We start from the raw sequence: 17015 nt of genomic DNA, 5'->3' as shown, positions 1-17015 counted from the left end.
GTGGGGATCTGGGACCCAAGCGATTACTACTTGAAAGGTTGACAGTGCCCATGCTTTCTCTTGTCTCTGTGCATCAAGTTGATAGCCTGGAATGAAGAAATCTCTGTAACTACCGAAAGTCAAGTAACAAAAAGTTAACGATAATCTGCTGCTTAACCGAGTGTCAGTGACTCTGAACCTTCCTGGCATCATGGACTCATTTGAGAGCTTGGTAGAAACCGTGGGTCCTACTCCCCGAAAAGTGTTACTAGATACCACTGAGTTGGTTCCAAGTCACAGTGACCCTGTATACAACAATGAAACACTGTCCCATCTTCAAAATCGCTGCTATGCATGAGCCCGTGGTTGCAGCCACTGTGTCTGTATGGCTCATTGGTCTTTGTCTTTTTTGCTGGCCCTCTACTAACCATGAGCCCTGTTGTGGTGCTGTGGGTTAATGCGCTGGACTGCAAAGCCGGTTTGATCTGCAAGGTCAGCAGTTCAAGCTCACCAAGCCACTCCTCGGAAACCCTATACAGGGTTGCTATTGATCAGAACCAACTTGATAGCATTTAACAACAACTACCAAGCATTGGACCCTTTTCCAGGAACTGATCCCTCCTGATAACAGGTCCAAAGTTCTGTCCTCGCTTTTAAGGAGCATTCCAGCTGCACTCTTCCAAGACAAACTGGTTCATTCCTCTGGTGCTTAAAAGTGTCGTGTGAGTCAGTTCCAACTCATAGTAAGCCTGTATAGGGTTTCTGTTGGATTTGATCTGCCATCCATTTTGTTTGCAATCCACTGCTAATCGTACAGTGTCACACCAGGATTCTCCTGGTAGGCCATATTCTGTATTCTTTACCAACACCACAATTCAAGTGCATCATTTCTTCACTCTTTCCCCATTCATTGTCTGCAACTTTAACATGCAAATGAAGTAATTGAAAATGCTATGGGTTGAGCTAGTATAGAAATCAAATATGTCATTTAATTTCTTGGTGGCTGCTGCTTCCATGGGCATTACAACTTCCCCCATGGCCCTCCACAAGAAAGCAGATACTCAATTGTGCATACTATTTCCAAGGGTTCCCAGGCTCTGTAAGCAGCTGGGGCCCTTCATTTAAGAACCCCCGACTTAAGAAAACCTGGGTTTATATAAAAGATCAAAGAGGGAAGAGGACTAAAGTATTCTTGGTTCATGTAACTGTTAAGCTTCCCTGGTGATGCATGCTTTCCTCTTCCCTTCATTTAGTAAAGTGAGCTTTGCCAGTTTTATCATAGTCGGTTTCAGTGGCTTGTTGGAAGGCACTGCTCCCTTTTGATACTGCCCTGTGTATACTGTTAACAGTTAACAGACTGGACCACCAGAGTGTGCGTCTACTCTGCGATTCCTCAGGACCTCCAAGTTTGTGGAGCTGCAGCATTTACTTTGAAGGTAAGTTCTGGCCAGCATGGTCAGCCTGAGGTGGGTATGTTCCAGTAGTTTCACACTGTGGCCGTTTAGGGTGGACAGTGTATTCCAATGATTAAGAATTTGCTTCCCTTTGGTCACTGGATGGACAAGAAAGGCTGAGATGTGCTGCCAGCTTCTGCTTTTGCCTCCCCTGCCTTTGTTCCTCTTATCCCCAGGCACACTGCCTCAGTGCAGAGGCTGACTGATTACTGGTGCAAACAACAAAAAGAAATGTGTTTGACTACTGATCAAAACTTTTCATTTAAAAACTTATCTGCCATTTCAAAAAATTAAGGTTTTAAGAATAACCACTGTACTGGTTGGTCCAAAGTGTAGTGAGACCTGGGCACTCCTGAGCCCATGGACAAGGACATAGCCACAGAGGGCTAGAGCTGAGAGAGAAGCATCCAGCCGATATGAAGTGAGGGGAGATACACAAGAACACCCAAACTTGCATACAGTACCCTTTTGACCTAGCCTCGATGGCTTGATGATCAGAACACGACTAGAGGAAGATAAAAATAAATTTTTTTGATAAAAGAAACAGGTGTATATTGCTACAACTTGATGAACTTGACTTATGTTTATGGATGTTGTAGCTCAAAATACCAACTGAGAGGAAGGAAAGAAGTCTTCACTTCAAGTATCAATGCTATTCCCTCTGTATTCAGGGTCGATAGGTACAGGCAGCTTAGACCTTGCTACCTAAAATGGGGATGGTGGTATAAAGGCACAAAGTGACAACTTTTCAAGAGGGAGTTTAGTTTCAGAGTGTGCTGGAGAAGGTAGAATCCCCACTAAATAGTTTTCATCATGTCTAGATGGGTCTGGTGAATGGAGATGGAGATAAGATTCTTACTATTCAATAGTGTGTAATTGTTATCATGACTAACTGTGACTGTCTCTACTGTAAAGGTAGAAGTTTTGTAACAAAATGGGGGAAGTAGTTAATCTTACAGTCCAGAAACTGAGGACACGAGAATCATCAAGGGAGAAGGCATGAGCTGAATGTGGGACCCTATCCAGAGAAGCAGCAACACCAGAGATGGAAGCAGAGGTGAGGACAAGGAGAGAGGGAGAGCAGCTGAGGATTCTAGATTCATGGAAAGAGAGGGACTGAGTACTGGCAACCAGGAGGCAGGCTTGCAGAATGTGCCCTTTGGTTGGTTAAACGATTATATATTCCTGAGGGTTTTTGTGTACATCAAAAAAAAAAAAGGGACTAGACGCAAATACTGTGACGGTTGAAAGATGGTACATGGAGGAGACTGTTACCATTGCAATGAAACCATGAGTGTAAAACCGATGTTTTCCCATGGAAACTATCACTAATTGGAACAATAAACACTTGACAAAAAAGAATAACCATTATATTATATACACTGCATGGCAGTGTTTTTAACTTTGTATGTATAATGTTTGTAAGACAGGTTAAGTTGACTGCCATCTAATCAATTCTGACTCACAGTGACCCTACCTAGTGTTTCTGAGACTGAATCTTTACAGGAGCAGACAGCCTCATCTTTATCCCACTGAGGCGGCTGCTGGCTTGAGCCCTTGACCTTGTGGTTAGCAGCCCAAAGCCTAGCCCACAGTGCCACCAGAGCTCCGTATAAAGCGTGTTGTTGGGTAACTGTCATCAAGTCAGTTCTGACTTAACAACCTTGTATAGGATTTCTAGGAAGTGCTCAGTGGGCTGGACCACTGACCTTGCATTTAGCAGTCCAGTGCTTATCCTACAGCACCACACCAGGACTCCGTAAGGCAGGTGGTGGTTAAGTGCCCTCAAGTCGCTTCCAGTTCATAGCGATGCTATATAGGGTTTCTGAGGAGTAGCTGGTGAGTTTGAACTGCCGATCTTGTGGTTCTCAGTCCACTGCTGATCCTACAGCGCCCTATTTAAACAGCTGGGTGCAAGGCCTTGCTTGGTCACTGTTCTTAGGTCAGGCCTGTGCTTCTGGGAAGGGGCTTTGGATGTGTCAGATTCCATAGAAAACTGTCTCTGGGCACACCCACACAAGATTCCCGGCCCGGCCCTCCCTTCCTAAGGAAGGAAGTACTGAAGCAAAATTATAAATGTGTTTGTTGGAGGACAGTTACTCGGGACTTTATGTGTGTTCAGATAACAAGAAAAAGACAGTGTCTGCCAGTAGAAAGGAGTCCTGGTGTGGTGCTGTGTGTTAAAATGCACCAGACTGCAAAGCCGTTTGAACTGCAAGGTTGGTGGTTCAGGCTCACCAGCTGCTCCTCAAAAACCCTATACAAGGTCGCTATGGGTCAGAATCAACTCAATGGCACTTAACAACAACAACCAGTAGAAAAGGTTCTTGGTGTGGCACTCTCTGAGCAGTGGACTCCTAACTGCAAGTTAAGTGGTTCAAACCTACTAGCTCTTGCACTTCGGAAATCCTGTTGTTAAGTACCATGGAGTCGGTTCTGACTCATAGTGACCCTGCACAAGGTTTCAGAGACTGTAAATCTTTACGGGAGCAGAAAGCCTCATTTTTCTCCCGCAGAACAGCTGGTAGTTTCGAACTGCCGACCTTGAGGTTAGCAGCCTGATTCATAACCACTACTCTACCAGCGCTCCCTTGGAAATCCTGTACAGGGTTGCTATGAGTCGCATCTGACTCCACGGTACTTACCAACAACCAGTAGAAGGGAAGTTCAGTGTAAAACTAGATTTGCTTTGAAGGAAGAGAAGCAGCTGGCAGTTCTCTGTTGACAGGACACAGTCAGTGGAAATTAGACCTCCAGTTTGTTATTCAGTGTTTATTAAGTAGATTCAGTCTTATATATGATATACAGAATCAAAAGAAAAAGGGTTCCACATACGTATGAAATCAGTGCATTTAGCAAGTAATACCATGGAGAGAACAGCTCGATGAACAGCTCATTGGTCTTTGTGACGTGACAGGGGGAGAGGGAGTTGGCCTGTGCTAGTCATTCCACAAACAAAACAGAATTTAGCTGCATCACAGAGAGAAGACACATTCTAAGAATTAAAATAGTAAGCCACGTTTACTGGGAAAACTCACTATATAGTTAACACAAAAATTTTGATAGAGAGCATTGAGGAGGAAGTCCTCGGCTACTTAGAAGAGCCACAATTAAGTTGCATAGGTGCATATCTGTAAAAATATTATTTTGAGGTGAAGCCATTGATTCAAAGTTGGTGCCACCCATGGTTTATAAGTGCCATATGCTGCTTTGTGGCGCCCTCGCTCCTCCCCAGAAGAAACGCTTGTACCACCTGTCCTGGGAGGTCCTCACTTCTTTCAGGTGTGGAACTCTTCCTGAAATGCCTATGCCAGAGGACTGACCACCTCGAGGTGTCCCCAAATCCCAGGTGGTTCGACCTCGAAAGGTCACAAGTCCTCTTAACTTTCCCAGACTGCCCAGGGAAGGATTGTTCACCTTTCCCAGTTCCACAGCCAACTTCTGCCTGCGCTGTTCATCTATCCATGCAATTACCCGCCAAAGACCTATGGGAGGTCTCATCTGACCCCTGCTCCTAAATGGGCTACATGAGAGAGGCATACGGGCCATCTGACATGCGGAAAGGCTTTTCTGAGCCTAGAAAAGTATTCTTCAGCAAACTGGAGTTCTGTCTGCTGTTGGTGTTTTGTTCTAGGTGGAAACAGGTAAAAAGTGAGAGGTTTTTGTGGCTTTGCTAAGCAGATGAGCTGAGTGAGGTGCATCTTCCTCCTCGAGAGCAAGTTTTGCAGAACACACAGGGGTGGGGCATCTGTACATGTAAACAGTACACTTTCACTGAGTCCAAAATTAGGAGCAAAAATACAAAGGTTCACATTGGTCTTAGGTAGATACAGGCAAAAAAGGAGTGGAGCCGGTTAGCTCAGAAACGACAAAAACAAAGTTTCTAAAGCACCACTAAATTATATAAAAATCAGACCATGGACGGATTGAAACTGGTATTCCGGTGAGATACTTTACTATCTTGTAAAAAGTTTACAAAAAATTACAAATTAAAAGTTATCAACCCTCTGAGTTCAAAGCAGCATTTTGAAAATGAACTTGGTAGTTAATCCTGTAACCAGCCCTGGAGTCCTAAGTGGCCCTTGGGAATAGTGATGGGTGGGTTCTAGCTGTCCAGAATACTGGCACCCTTCCTAACCCCGGTCTGTCCCCTTTTTCCCCCAACATTGTCCATTTGTGTGAGTGGCCATGTCACATGGATTTCAGATGGGTTACACACACTACCACTAGCTTTACAGGATGATCCACCTCAGACCAAATTCCCGCTTCTCGAATTCTACCCTCTCCCAGGATTGGCCCCCTTTGAAGATGAAGACTCTGGGAACTGGTTATGTTTGGCTCTTGTATTTCCCTTTGAATTTAGGATGACACATGGTGGGGTCTTGCCCTGAAGGCTTCCATAAAGATTTCAAATGGCTGTGGGGCAGGGCTCTGTAAGCCTCCTGTGGGAGAAGGCAGTCCTGGAGTGAGGGTGGGGCTTCAGCAGAACCAACTCCAAGCCAGGAGGGGAAGGAAGGGGCTGCACTGTTAACACAAAAGCAAAACTGGAGTTCCCTGACTGAACCAGCGAATGCAATCCTGTTTCCACACAATGACCTTGCTTTTGGTTCCACAGGAACTTACAGCGCCAGGGGCCAGGGCTCCGCTCCACTCTGATGGGGAGCTTCCCTGGGTTGGGGCTGACATGCAGAGCCAATGGGGTGACTGCGGGGAGCCCCAAGGGGCTTCTCCCACCCTCTACTGTTTCTCTTTACAAAACCTGGAATCTACACTCATAGCCCAGCAGTACTGAGGCAGGTTGGAGGTGGTCACTTACAACAGCTTGAACTCAGAAAAGGGAGACTTCAAACTGTAGCTGATGCTGATGTGTGAGTATAATCCTTTGTGTGGGCAGGTGCAGGGGAGGGTCCCCAGTCCTTCTCACTCCTATCTGCCAAGAAATGCGAACTGTGTGTGTCTCACTTGGGTACTGCCTCCGGGAGAAGAAACAACAGGGCAACACACAATTGATAACAAGAATTCTAAGGCGGCGATTGTCTCTGCCATTTGTTAACATGAAGAGTTTCACAAATTGCCTGGGGTAACATTTTGCAAAAGATCTACTGATTACTTTGTAATATTGTTCACACACAAAAATAAATATTTACACAAATCTAAATGTCCTGGAGCGGTACAGAGCTGGAGTGTGGCTGGACAGGTGGGTGGCGGGGCTGTGGGCACTGGGGTTTTGTGCTGTGCTGCTTTGGGGTGGCCCAGGCATCCTGGCCCTGGCCAGAGACGTGGGAACTGATCAGATGGAAGGAAGGTAGAAGGTGTGGCTAGGTGGGGCATTGGAGGCCACTGGAGAGAAAAATGGACAACCCCCAACCTCTAGGGGTGGAAGCAAGCATGGGGTGGGGGCACCCTACCTTCTAAGGCCCACAGCTCAGTCATGAATGTGAGGCAGGGTGGGGCATCCATGCAGCCGACTCCTCCCTTCCCCTTGTGAGGGCTGGTCTCCCATGGGCCACAGGCAGTTGGCTGTAGAGAAGCGGGTTGGGAAGGGGAGCCTGCTCTTGGCCGCCTTCTGGCCCTTGGCCCCAGACCCCCAGGGTCTCTCTGCTCAGAAGGAAAGGCAACAGAGGGGTTCTGCCATCTGAGCAGAGCAGGCAGGGGCAGTGGGGCTGCAGTCATGGCTACAGAACGTGGTGTGTGGAGAGGCCGTGGGGGCCTGCTGAGGTCCGGGTGAGTCCCTGGGTTTCGCAGCACTGGTAGGTATTGCACTGAGCCAGAGGAAGTGCCTATCAGGGAGAAGGAGAGCAGGCTAGCCTTTCTTTGCCCTTTTTCACACTCCGGGGATTATGAGTTTGTTCCAGGACTGGCACCTCCCGATGCAGGACTGGTCCTAGGCACACCCAAGTGGCTTTTCCACTTCTGTTGACAATCCTTTTGTTGCAGACTTAGGGCCAGGAGAGCACAAGCTGCTGCCTTCCTCGGGGGCCCAGGATGTCTGGCAGTGGGTGCTCACCCTGAAGAAAAAGGCCCTTTTCGCCAGGGGTCCTAGGGCCCCCGGGTCAAGGGAGCAGGGTGAGGCCAAGGGCCCTGCCGTCCACTCACCCACTACCACTCTGTGCCCTAGAGCAGCTGAGAGGGCAGGGCCAGACTTAGCTCCCAGGCCAGGTGGACACCATGCAGGGAGAGGGAAACAGCCATTCGGAACAGACTCAGAGCACATCCTGGAAACAGCCCACGCTGGAGTGTGAGGTAGAATACGGGACCGTGGGACTGGGGGTTCTGGAGCAGGGGTGGGGCGCCTTGTTTGTTTTTGCTTTGCAGTAGGTGTGAGAGGCCCTCCAGCTTGTGGGTTCCTGCGGAGGTGCCGGCCACAACGCCCCTGCAGTGAAGTCGGGCTGGACAGCAGGTGGGCCTGTGTCAGTTAGTGCTATGGAATGTTAGGCCACAGGGCACACCCTTGGGATCAGACAGACACAGACTGGCAAAATCTGTACAAACACAAAAGAATCCATTTTCAGAAAAATAAATTACTAAGGGGAGGGGAAGAGAGGGTCCACTTTTGCTTTTCTCAATAAATATGCAATTCTGCTCCCCTAAGACTTGAAAAGTAATTATCTGGGCCAGGAGTCTAACCTCAGGGTCCACAAAAGTTATTCTAGACAGATGCAGCCCAGGGCCGCCCCAGCCCTTCCAAAGCTGCCCCGCGGCTGCTTCCAAGCAGGTCAGAGCACCCGTGTGGCGAAATTTAAAAAAACAAAACAAAACAAAAAAACCCAAAAAGTGTCCTTGTGCCCAAAGTCTCAGGTGCTTGGAGTGTGGCTAGAAACAGCTTTTGGGATCCCACCTCTCTCACGAACAAAATGTACCAACAACTGGTGAGGCAGGACGCCAGTGCGGGCTGGCGGGCAGGCGGCCTCCTTCTGAGGGGCGCGCACTCCGGGTGCGGGCTCAGTTCTGCTGTAAAATGAGGTTCTCCAGTTCATCCGCGGAGCGCAGGAGGAAGGCGGCCGACTCCCGGTAGCCGGCGATGAGCTGCCGCACCGCACTGATCTCCGTGGGGCTGAGCTGGGCAGTGGGCATGGTCCTGCTGGTGCTGTTGCTGGAGGGCGTGGGGGTGGGCGTCGTGGAGGTGGTGGAGGCCCCGCCTTTCATGCTGAGGTCCGTGGGCCCTGGGGAGGGAGAGACAGAGGGTGAGACAGGCACCTGGTACCTGCTGGGGCCCTGGCAGGAGTCCTGGGAAAGCAGGCACAGCACTGGGGGGTGCTCGCTGAATCCGCGGGGTGGTCTCGCAAGAACGAGTGGCCCAAGCTTACATGGCTAAGGTGTGCCTGCAGAACTGCATTTGGAGCAGGTGGCACTGAGCAACCCCCTACTTCCACCCCATTTCTTCCTGAGACCCATCAGGTAGACACCAGGCACCTCCCCTCCCAACCAGGCCAGGTCTCATCCCTGACTCCTGACACTGAGAGTCAGCTGCTGCACCTCAGAGAGAAAGAGAAAACCCTAGAGCCACCATGGTATGCATCCATGCAGAAGGAGGGGCTGTCCAGATACAGAGCAGCAACACAGAGGCCAGCTTCCCTGGGGGACTGGGGGAAGGAGGTGCCTCAGGAGGGAGGGCATGTGGGTGCATCAAACCTCTGAAGCAATGAAGCTGCAAGCTAAGCCCTACCATGTTCAACAGACTCCTGTGAACCCAGGTGGAGACCTGGTTGGCCGGCAGTATGGCAAGACCTGGGGACTCTTGGGCCCAGAGTCAGTGACATAGCCACGGAGGACTAGAGTGGAGAGTGAAGTGTCCAGCTGATAAAAAGAGGGCATATGCACAAGAACACCCACACCTGCAGATCATACCCACTTGACCTGGCTTCAATGACTGGATGATCAGAGCGCAACTAGGAGAAGAAAGAGGGAAAAAAGAGTAATCTGATACAATTTGATGAGCTTCACCTACACCTATGGATACAGTAGCTCAAAAGAGGGAACAAATCTTTACAGCGAGGATCATTCCCACTCCCTTGATACACAGGATAGACAGGGATGGGCAACTTGGACATTAGCTACCCCAAATGGGTGGGGGGGATCTACAAAGGCAAGAAGTGACTGGCTTACAAGCTTTCAAGAGGGAGCCTAGATCCTGAGGGCACGGAGGAAGGTAGAATCTCCACTGAGTAGTATCAAATCTGTCTAGGCAGGGTTGATGAAAGGAGATGTGGATAGCACTCATGTGGTACAACAGTGAATAACTGTTATCAGGATTGACTGTGAGGGTTGGAAATGTAAAGGTAGATGTTTTGTAGCAAAAGGAGGGGAGTGGTTGACTTTATAGTCCAGGAGCGGAGGTCCCTGGGACCATCAAGGGAGAAGAGCGGAGTGTGGGACCCTAGCCCAAGAAACAGTGATGCCTGAGATGGAGGAAGAGACAATGACTTGGAGAGATGGAGCAGCTGGGGACTCTAGACCCAGAGAGGGAGAGCTGCTGTGTGCTGACGACCGGGGGCAGGCTTGCAGGGTATACCGTTTGGTTGGTTGATGATGCATGGAGGTGACTGTAACCATGGCAATGAAACGATATATAATAGGATGAATGTAAAGCTAATGTTCTCCCATGTAAACTACCATATAATTCACAATAAAGCATTTAATAAAAAACAAACAAACAAAAAACCTCTGTCTGATGAACCTCAGCAGCTTAAATCCCTTTTCCTTTGGGCTTTCTTTGTGCGTTTTTTACAACCTACCTGCTAGAAGGTAGTGGCCCTCAGGAGGGGACAGTAACTATTTCTGTGACTGGAGACAGTAGCCGCCTTGGCCAGACAGGTCCCAGAGCCCAGAGATACTCCCCTTGACCCCTGGACTATGACAGCAGAGGGAACTTGAGGGTTTCTGGAGCACACTGGGGGCGGGTGGGGGAGCTTGGCGGGAAGCAGCAGGATAAAGCACTGGTTTGAAATGCAGGGTTAGTGGCTCAAACTCATCAGCTGCTCCTCGGAAACCTTATACAAGGTCGCTGAGTCGCACCAACTCAATGGCACTCGACAACACCACCAACCACCCAAGATGGTGGACATCAAGGAGGAGGCCCTAGGCATTGCTTCCTTAAGTAATATCCTTGATTCCAAAAGCCCATAAGTAACTACTAACTCAGGTAAAATCAGATGCAAGAGAATGGAATGGGACCGGGATTGTTAGGAAATCCTGGAACCAGGGCTGCCCCTGAGTTCTCGGGAATTGGGAGGCTCGGGGATTGAGAAGGAAGGACGGTAAGACCCACGGTCCTTACTCCCCTCCTCCCAGCCTTGTGCTGCTAGCTTGCTGGTAGTTTCTGTCCTTCTCCTTGGGCTGTAGCTAAAGCCCAGGAAGAAGACTGTTTCCAGCTGCCAATCTGAGCTGGCGACATCCTCATGGCAGGCTCTGGTGACAGCTAGACACTAGGATTCTAGTGACTTGGAGCCACTTCTGCTGGTGGGCCAGGGAAGGTCTGAGCAGCCAGACTGGTGGAGCCTGATTCTATCTAGCAAGGTGCTCAGAGCCAGTAGATGACTGACTGCCCAGGCGAGGCACCAACTAGGAGTCTCACTTAGCGGGCCTTGCGGGAAAGCAAGCTGCTTTCCCTCCAATTCCTGGACTCAAATCTGTACTTGAAAACGTTCCTTGAGTGAGGTACCATGCTCACAGGATACAAGCTGCCCCTGGAACCTCACCACGCAGCTCTAAGGCAGCAGGACACTTAACAGATGGGAACAGGCCGTGTGGGAGCCGCTGGGCAGATGTGGACAGGCCTAGGAGAGATGGGGCCTGGACAGCTGCAGCCCTGAGACTGGCCAGGCCATGAGCACCAGGTGGAGGTTGGATCACTACCACCAGAGAGGGGCTGGGTCCAAACCTCCCCAACTTTTCTGCAGACAGTCTCTTGGGGACCCTGCTCAGCTGGGCTGTGGCAGGTGGCAGTCTTCTTCCAGGGAAGAAAGCAGTGCCCGACTCAATGGGCTGGCCAAGCCTCTTGATGTGGTCTCGGCTTCAGGGATTAGGGCCAGGCAGCCTCTTCTTTTAGATTAAGAGGCTTTAGGGAGGGATGAGGAGTTAAGCCTGGACAGGACTCTCCAGGGACCGGGCGCTACGTCCTGGTTCTGAGGGTCAGTTCGTATCTTTGCCACATGGAACAGGAACAGTTGAGGGGTCCCACACCAAAGGCAAGCTTGAGAGGGACTCTCTGGCATGCTCATTCTAGTTCTAGGGTTCCCGGTCCAGACAGCGCCTTGGGATCATCCTCAACTCTTCCCCTCATACTCTCGCTGACCCCGAAGTCCATGCTTCTAGCCTCTGCCCTCCAGACTCACACCCTACCCCCTCCACAGAGGGGTACCCACAAAGCACAAAGCACAGTCCTCCTCTGCTAAAAGCCCATCAGTGGCTCCAGGGCCCACAGAACCAAGTCCAAGGGCCTGGCCCAGGAGGCCCCGTGTCCCCTACCTGTTCTAGAGCCACCCGACTGGCAGGAACAGCCCGGAATCCCACTCTAGTTCCTGCTCAGCATAGCCCCTAACACAACTAGTCTCACTGGTCAGTGACTCTGTCCCATAATGGTCCCATTCTGTATCAGTTCCTGGGAAGCACCTGCCCTTAAGGGGACCAGAATAGAGTGGAGATGTTGACAACCGCCCCAAAGGACTCCAAATTGGGCACCACAGTGCCCAAGGAAAGAAGTGGTTCAATATCCCATTGGAGGGCCTGGTGCCAGTTCAGTGTGATCCAGGGTCAGTGGTCCTCTGACTGCACCTCAGTCACTGTGGCAAAGTAGGGTCTGGAGAGGATAGCAGCCCCCAGCCTTGACACAAAGACCTTTAGGAGCAGGATGAGTGAGGGACCCTGGAGACCAGAGGGAGCTTGTATTTTGTTTTAATGTTACTTTCTGCATCTGGTGATTGCAGAACAGGAAAGGAAGGGATCCCCGGCCTTTGAGGTTTCCCACTTGTCCCGCCCACTCTGTACTGGCTGGGGTATCCACTCACCATTACTGTGATTTCCTGTCTGAAGGGATGCAGGGGTCTGCAGGTTGCTGCCCAAGGACCCGTAGTTACGGTAGCTATAGTTGAGGCCACCATTGACGTACACGGGCTCCTGGGAGTAGGAGGAGGCTGGCAGTGAATAGGTGGAGTGGGTGGTGGCTGCGGTGTCCCGGGAGTGCTGCTTGTCCAGGGCTATGGGCTCGTCCTGTGGAGAGGACAGGGTGATAGTGCACATGGAGTGGATGGAGGTGGCAGCCCGAGCCCCCTGCATGATGCCTGGACTCGTCGGGGCAGAGCGGACTGGTCACCACCCAGAGGCATACATACGCTGCTAGGTCTGTAGGTCCTAGAAGACTGGTGCCTCTTCTCCATTAGCAAGGCCCACAGTGACCTGACTGCCTACCTCCCCCTTCCCTTGGTGTCGTCCTGCCCCATCTGGGGTCACGTGGGGGCCCCAGCCCAGCCCACGCCATCATCGCTCCTGTCCATCCACACCCATGTGAGGGAGGGCAGTACCTGAGAGGACTGGTAGATCTCCAGCCGCATCCTTTTGGCTGCCTTCCTAGTCTCGCTCTCACAGGCGGCTGCCAAGATGTTCTCTGCCATGGCTGAGGTCAGGTGGGGAGGTGTGGGTCTGGTCTGGGGACAGAGGGAGATGAGTCAGTGATGGGGGTCTCAGTGCCCTGTACTCCCTGAGGCCCCCCTGCAAGGTGGGTGAGGTGAGCGAGGTGGGCAGTGTGGAGTTTGGGCTCACACTTGGCACTAACGTGTGTAGCGGAGACTTTCTGAAGCTGCGTTCCCACTCCGCACATCACCTCTCCTGAGGATTACGGGGGCAATATCTGGCCGTGGTGACACCTGTGGAGGCAGAGGGCGGGCTCACCATTTCCATGCCGTTCTTCTTCATGCGCCGGCAGGACTTGAGGTACGTGCGGATGCGCTTGCGGGCGCGCTCCTGGAACTCGGGGAACTGCCGGCTGCACGACTCGATGATGGCCTGGATCTTTTCCTTGGGCTGCTTGGAGATGGGCACCATGCGGTCCAGGTTCTCGTCCACAAAGAGACGCACGAACATCTGGGGGAGCACACCTGTCAAGTCTGGCCTGGCTGCGCCCACCCACCCACCCAACCCCACGCCTCGCCATGCTCACGTTGAAGGCCTTGAGGCGCTCGGGGTCCATGCCCTCTGAGTCGTTCATCTTGTCGTTGTCCTCATGGTCATCATGGTCATCGTCATCATCGTCTGCAGTGGGCACCCGTCCCACCGTCAGGTCCTCAGGACAGCCACTGACCTCTGTCTTGATGGAATCGTAGCTCCCAGAGCTGTAGGGGGGGGACTGAAGAGAGGGCAAGGCCTCAGGTCAGGTGAGATCACAGTCTCCTACAGGTGGGGAATTAGGGGACTAGATGGCTCCAAGGCCCTGAGCAAGTCTCCCCTCACTTCCTTCTCCTAAGAGATGGGGCAGAGAGCCAGCCCTCCAGTCTGTAAACAGAAGACCAGGCACTCTAGAGGGCCCGGTGGAAGGTCTTCCTGAGGGGAAGGCAGCCTTAGAAAGGATTCCCCCAGCAGTCAGCGTCTCCACCTTGTGCCAAGATCTGTTTGACTTGGGGGTTTTCCGCCCTGATCCCCAAGGGGCTGCAACCCTGAAATGACAACTGAGCTGCCAGCAGAACACTGTGTGTGCTGTCTGTCAGCAACAAGGAACAGATGGACTGGGAGAGGGAACAGCCAAGGAGGCAGAGCCATTATGCAAAGTGTGTTCTATCAGCTCTGGCCTAGGGCTCCTGTCTGTCCCGGGAGCTCCAGTGCAGTGTGGGCAAAAAGGAGAGAAGGAGTCCCATTCTCAGAGAGGAGTGGACAGAGCCCTGCACTCCCACCTCAAGGGCTCCTCCCTGGATCAGCTCCAGCTCCAGCCCCTCTGCCCATGGCCCTGGGATTCCTTTCCCTAATGGCCTCAAGCTTTCTCAACCCCTCCCAGCTGTCTCCATGGCTCGGCCCTCCACACTCAGCCTCAGCCTGGGACTAGCTCTCTGACATGGTAACCATGCTCAACACTGACAGGCAGTGTTCTGGGGACAGTAACCCTAGCAGGTAAGTCAGGCCCAGGGACTGCCCAGTTAGCTCTGTCTGTGGCAGTGCCAGAGGGGCCCAAGAGCATCCCCTGGGCCAGTAGATCACTGACACCCCTCCGCCTTGAGGTTTCCTCTACATCCGGCACTCTGGCCACACTCCCCAGTGGGGGTCAGCCTGGTGGTGTTTCTTGGGTGAAGTGCTGGCTGTGTGGCCCTGGCCAAGTCATAGTCCCCAGCAGGTCCTCCTCAGCCAAATCCTCCAGGTGGGAGGAGACGAAGACTGATTGGTGACACTCTGGTTATCATGTCATTTCCTTGTCCCCCAGAACACTGGGTTCCCATGTGAGGCCAGTGGCATGGCTGGAAAGTCCTGCTGAGCAAGCTCCCTTCCAGCCCTATGCTCACTGAGGCTGTCTGGGTCAAAAGGGAGGACCAGCATCATCCCCCTCATCCTGGCTTCCACAGTCCTGAGCACACAGAAACAGCAGTCATTGAACCCCCCGCCCCCAAGCCTGTGAAACTGAGAAAGCACAGCCACCCACTTCCAGAAGCCCCAATCCTCTGAGGGAGAGAACAGGCCCAAGATGGGGGGAGGACAGGGGGGACACCCAGGGTGAGGACAGCATGGTGCTTCTCTGGGCGGCAGCGCTTGAGCCTTGCCACCACTGCCTGCAGCGGGACAGAGGTGGAGGGAGGCTTGTGGAGGGGCCCAGGAAGCAGGTGGGGTATCTGCCTGTCTTGCCTACCCTCCTTCCTATCCATCAGCCTAGTCTAGAAGGGAGCCCACCCACCCAGGTCCCTGGGCCCTCCCACAAAAGCCTTTATGCTGCACCTGTCAAATGGGAACAAAAGGCACTGGCCTGAGACCCTCTCCTCTGGCCTCCTCACGTGGAACGGTCAGGAAAGGTGAGGAATGAGCCTCACCACCCACTTCCACTGGGGCCAGGACCACCGACCCACTTTTGAGATGGGGAACCAGCTCAGAGAAAAGGGGGTTTAGCTCAAAGTGAGGAAAAAGCACCGTAGCAGCCAGGGCCACCATCCAGACCTGGCATTACACACCCTGAGTTCCTGGCAGGTGTAGCAGGCCCAGCTGGGGCAGGGGCCACACCTGCAGTCCCACATACCTCAGGAGTGGCTTTCACCCCATACTTGGCGCGACTCCGGAGCCCGTCAGCACTGCAGCCGTCCGAGGGGTAGGAAGGTGTGCCGAGCGTTGTGCCTGGTGGGAGCTTGTCACACAGGTTGATGGGCTGGTCCTCAGCGGTGGCTGTGAAGTCCATGGGGGCCACAGTACCATTGCCATTCATCTCTGGAAAGGCAGGGTCGCCCTGCGTGCTGCTCGATGTGGACGGGTTCAGGGTGGAGGAACCATTACCACTACCGCTCTCGGAGGAGGAGTCGTCTGCAATGAGAGACTCTCATGAGATGTCACTGGTACCTACTAGTTGCTGACCCCCAGAGTCCACCCTGGCACCCCAAATTAGAGTTCTGAGGGGCTGAGGCCCACCTGTCCCCACAGTCTCCTAAGGAGGTACCAGCTTCCTCTGCCAGAACAGCAAGTGGAGAGTATGGGGAGGTCCCCTTCTGTACTCCAAACCCTCCAACGCCACATCCAGCCTCAAGGGGGGCCTAGCCTAGGAGAGTGGTCACAGTGTCAGTCTCAGGTCTGAGCGACTTCTGCCTGCCAGAGTGTCCTGGTCACCTGGATGCCTTCCTCCTCAGTTACCAGGATTGCACTCACCCAGGAGAGCCTACTGTACTCTCCTCTTCCTTCCACCCAGCACTGCTCTGCCCCTAAGCACCCTTCCTGCCCCTCAGGACCCTGGTATGTCTCCTGCCTAGAGGGATCTGGAAAGCTAACCTCCCACTGCCACCCCCAAGTGGCCTGTGCATAAACAGCGCCCCCCCCCACCTGCCCACTATGCGTGGCCACGTGGCCTTGGGCACCTCACACAACCCAGGGCTGGAGTATCTGGGGTTTGCATCCTCTGTACCCCTGCTTTCTGGAGGGGTGCTCCCCCTGCTGGCACAGTACGGCATTGCAGGGGAACCTGGGAGAACAAACTTTAACATGAGCGACACATTTTCATAGAAATCCCCAGTCGTCTTGCCGCCTGTCCCAGCCTCCCCGATCTGCCTGTCTTCATGATCAGCGGAGGCGGCAGTGGAGGAAGCTGAGCTCCCGGATGGATGTCAGGTGAGAGTAAGTACCCCATGGTCCCGGGGTGTCCAGGTGCCAGGACTACTGTGCACCAACACCCAACGTTGGTGAGGGAGCTTTGACCGCATCCCAGGCTGCCCCTTTCTCCAGGCCAGGGTCGCATAGGACCCCACCTCCAACCCATCCAACCAGAAGATTGTGAAGATTTAGTCGCCAGTGCTAGGCGCTGGGTACTGGGTACTGGGCAAGCGCGCTGCCTGTGCGTCCCCATGGCGACTGAGTGGCTCTAGAACCTCAACCAATCCCCGGCCTTCCTGCTGCCTGGGGGGCGGGGCCGGGTTG

At 52.7% G+C, this 17015-nt stretch overlaps 1 protein-coding gene across 2 annotated transcripts in view; it reads right to left on the bottom strand.

Annotated features, from left to right (window-relative positions):
- Nucleotides 1-7844: 7844 nt before the first annotated feature.
- LOC102836547 (chromosome unknown open reading frame, human C20orf112) overlaps nt 7845-17015 on the bottom strand; it is a 147237-nt gene continuing 138066 nt past the window's right edge. The window contains exons 3-8 of one of the 2 annotated variants that reach the window (XM_006860696.1): nt 15637-15914; nt 13588-13773; nt 13320-13511; nt 12953-13075; nt 12440-12641; nt 7845-8596 (exon numbers count right to left, since the gene is read on the bottom strand). In XM_006860696.1, coding sequence (XP_006860758.1) covers nt 8376-8596; nt 12440-12641; nt 12953-13075; nt 13320-13511; nt 13588-13773; nt 15637-15914 — 1202 coding nt within the window. In that variant the 3' untranslated portion in view covers nt 7845-8375. The remainder of the gene's footprint in view (nt 8597-12439; nt 12642-12952; nt 13076-13319; nt 13512-13587; nt 13774-15636; nt 15915-17015) is intronic. The other variant, XM_006860695.1, reaches the window with a different exon arrangement.

Source organism: Chrysochloris asiatica, unplaced genomic scaffold, assembly GCF_000296735.1.
Source record: "Chrysochloris asiatica unplaced genomic scaffold, ChrAsi1.0 scaffold00039, whole genome shotgun sequence".
Classification (NCBI taxonomy): domain Eukaryota; kingdom Metazoa; phylum Chordata; class Mammalia; order Afrosoricida; family Chrysochloridae; genus Chrysochloris; species Chrysochloris asiatica.
The sequence above is the reverse complement of the archived record's forward strand: the minus strand, read 5'-3'. Positions and strand labels throughout refer to the sequence as shown.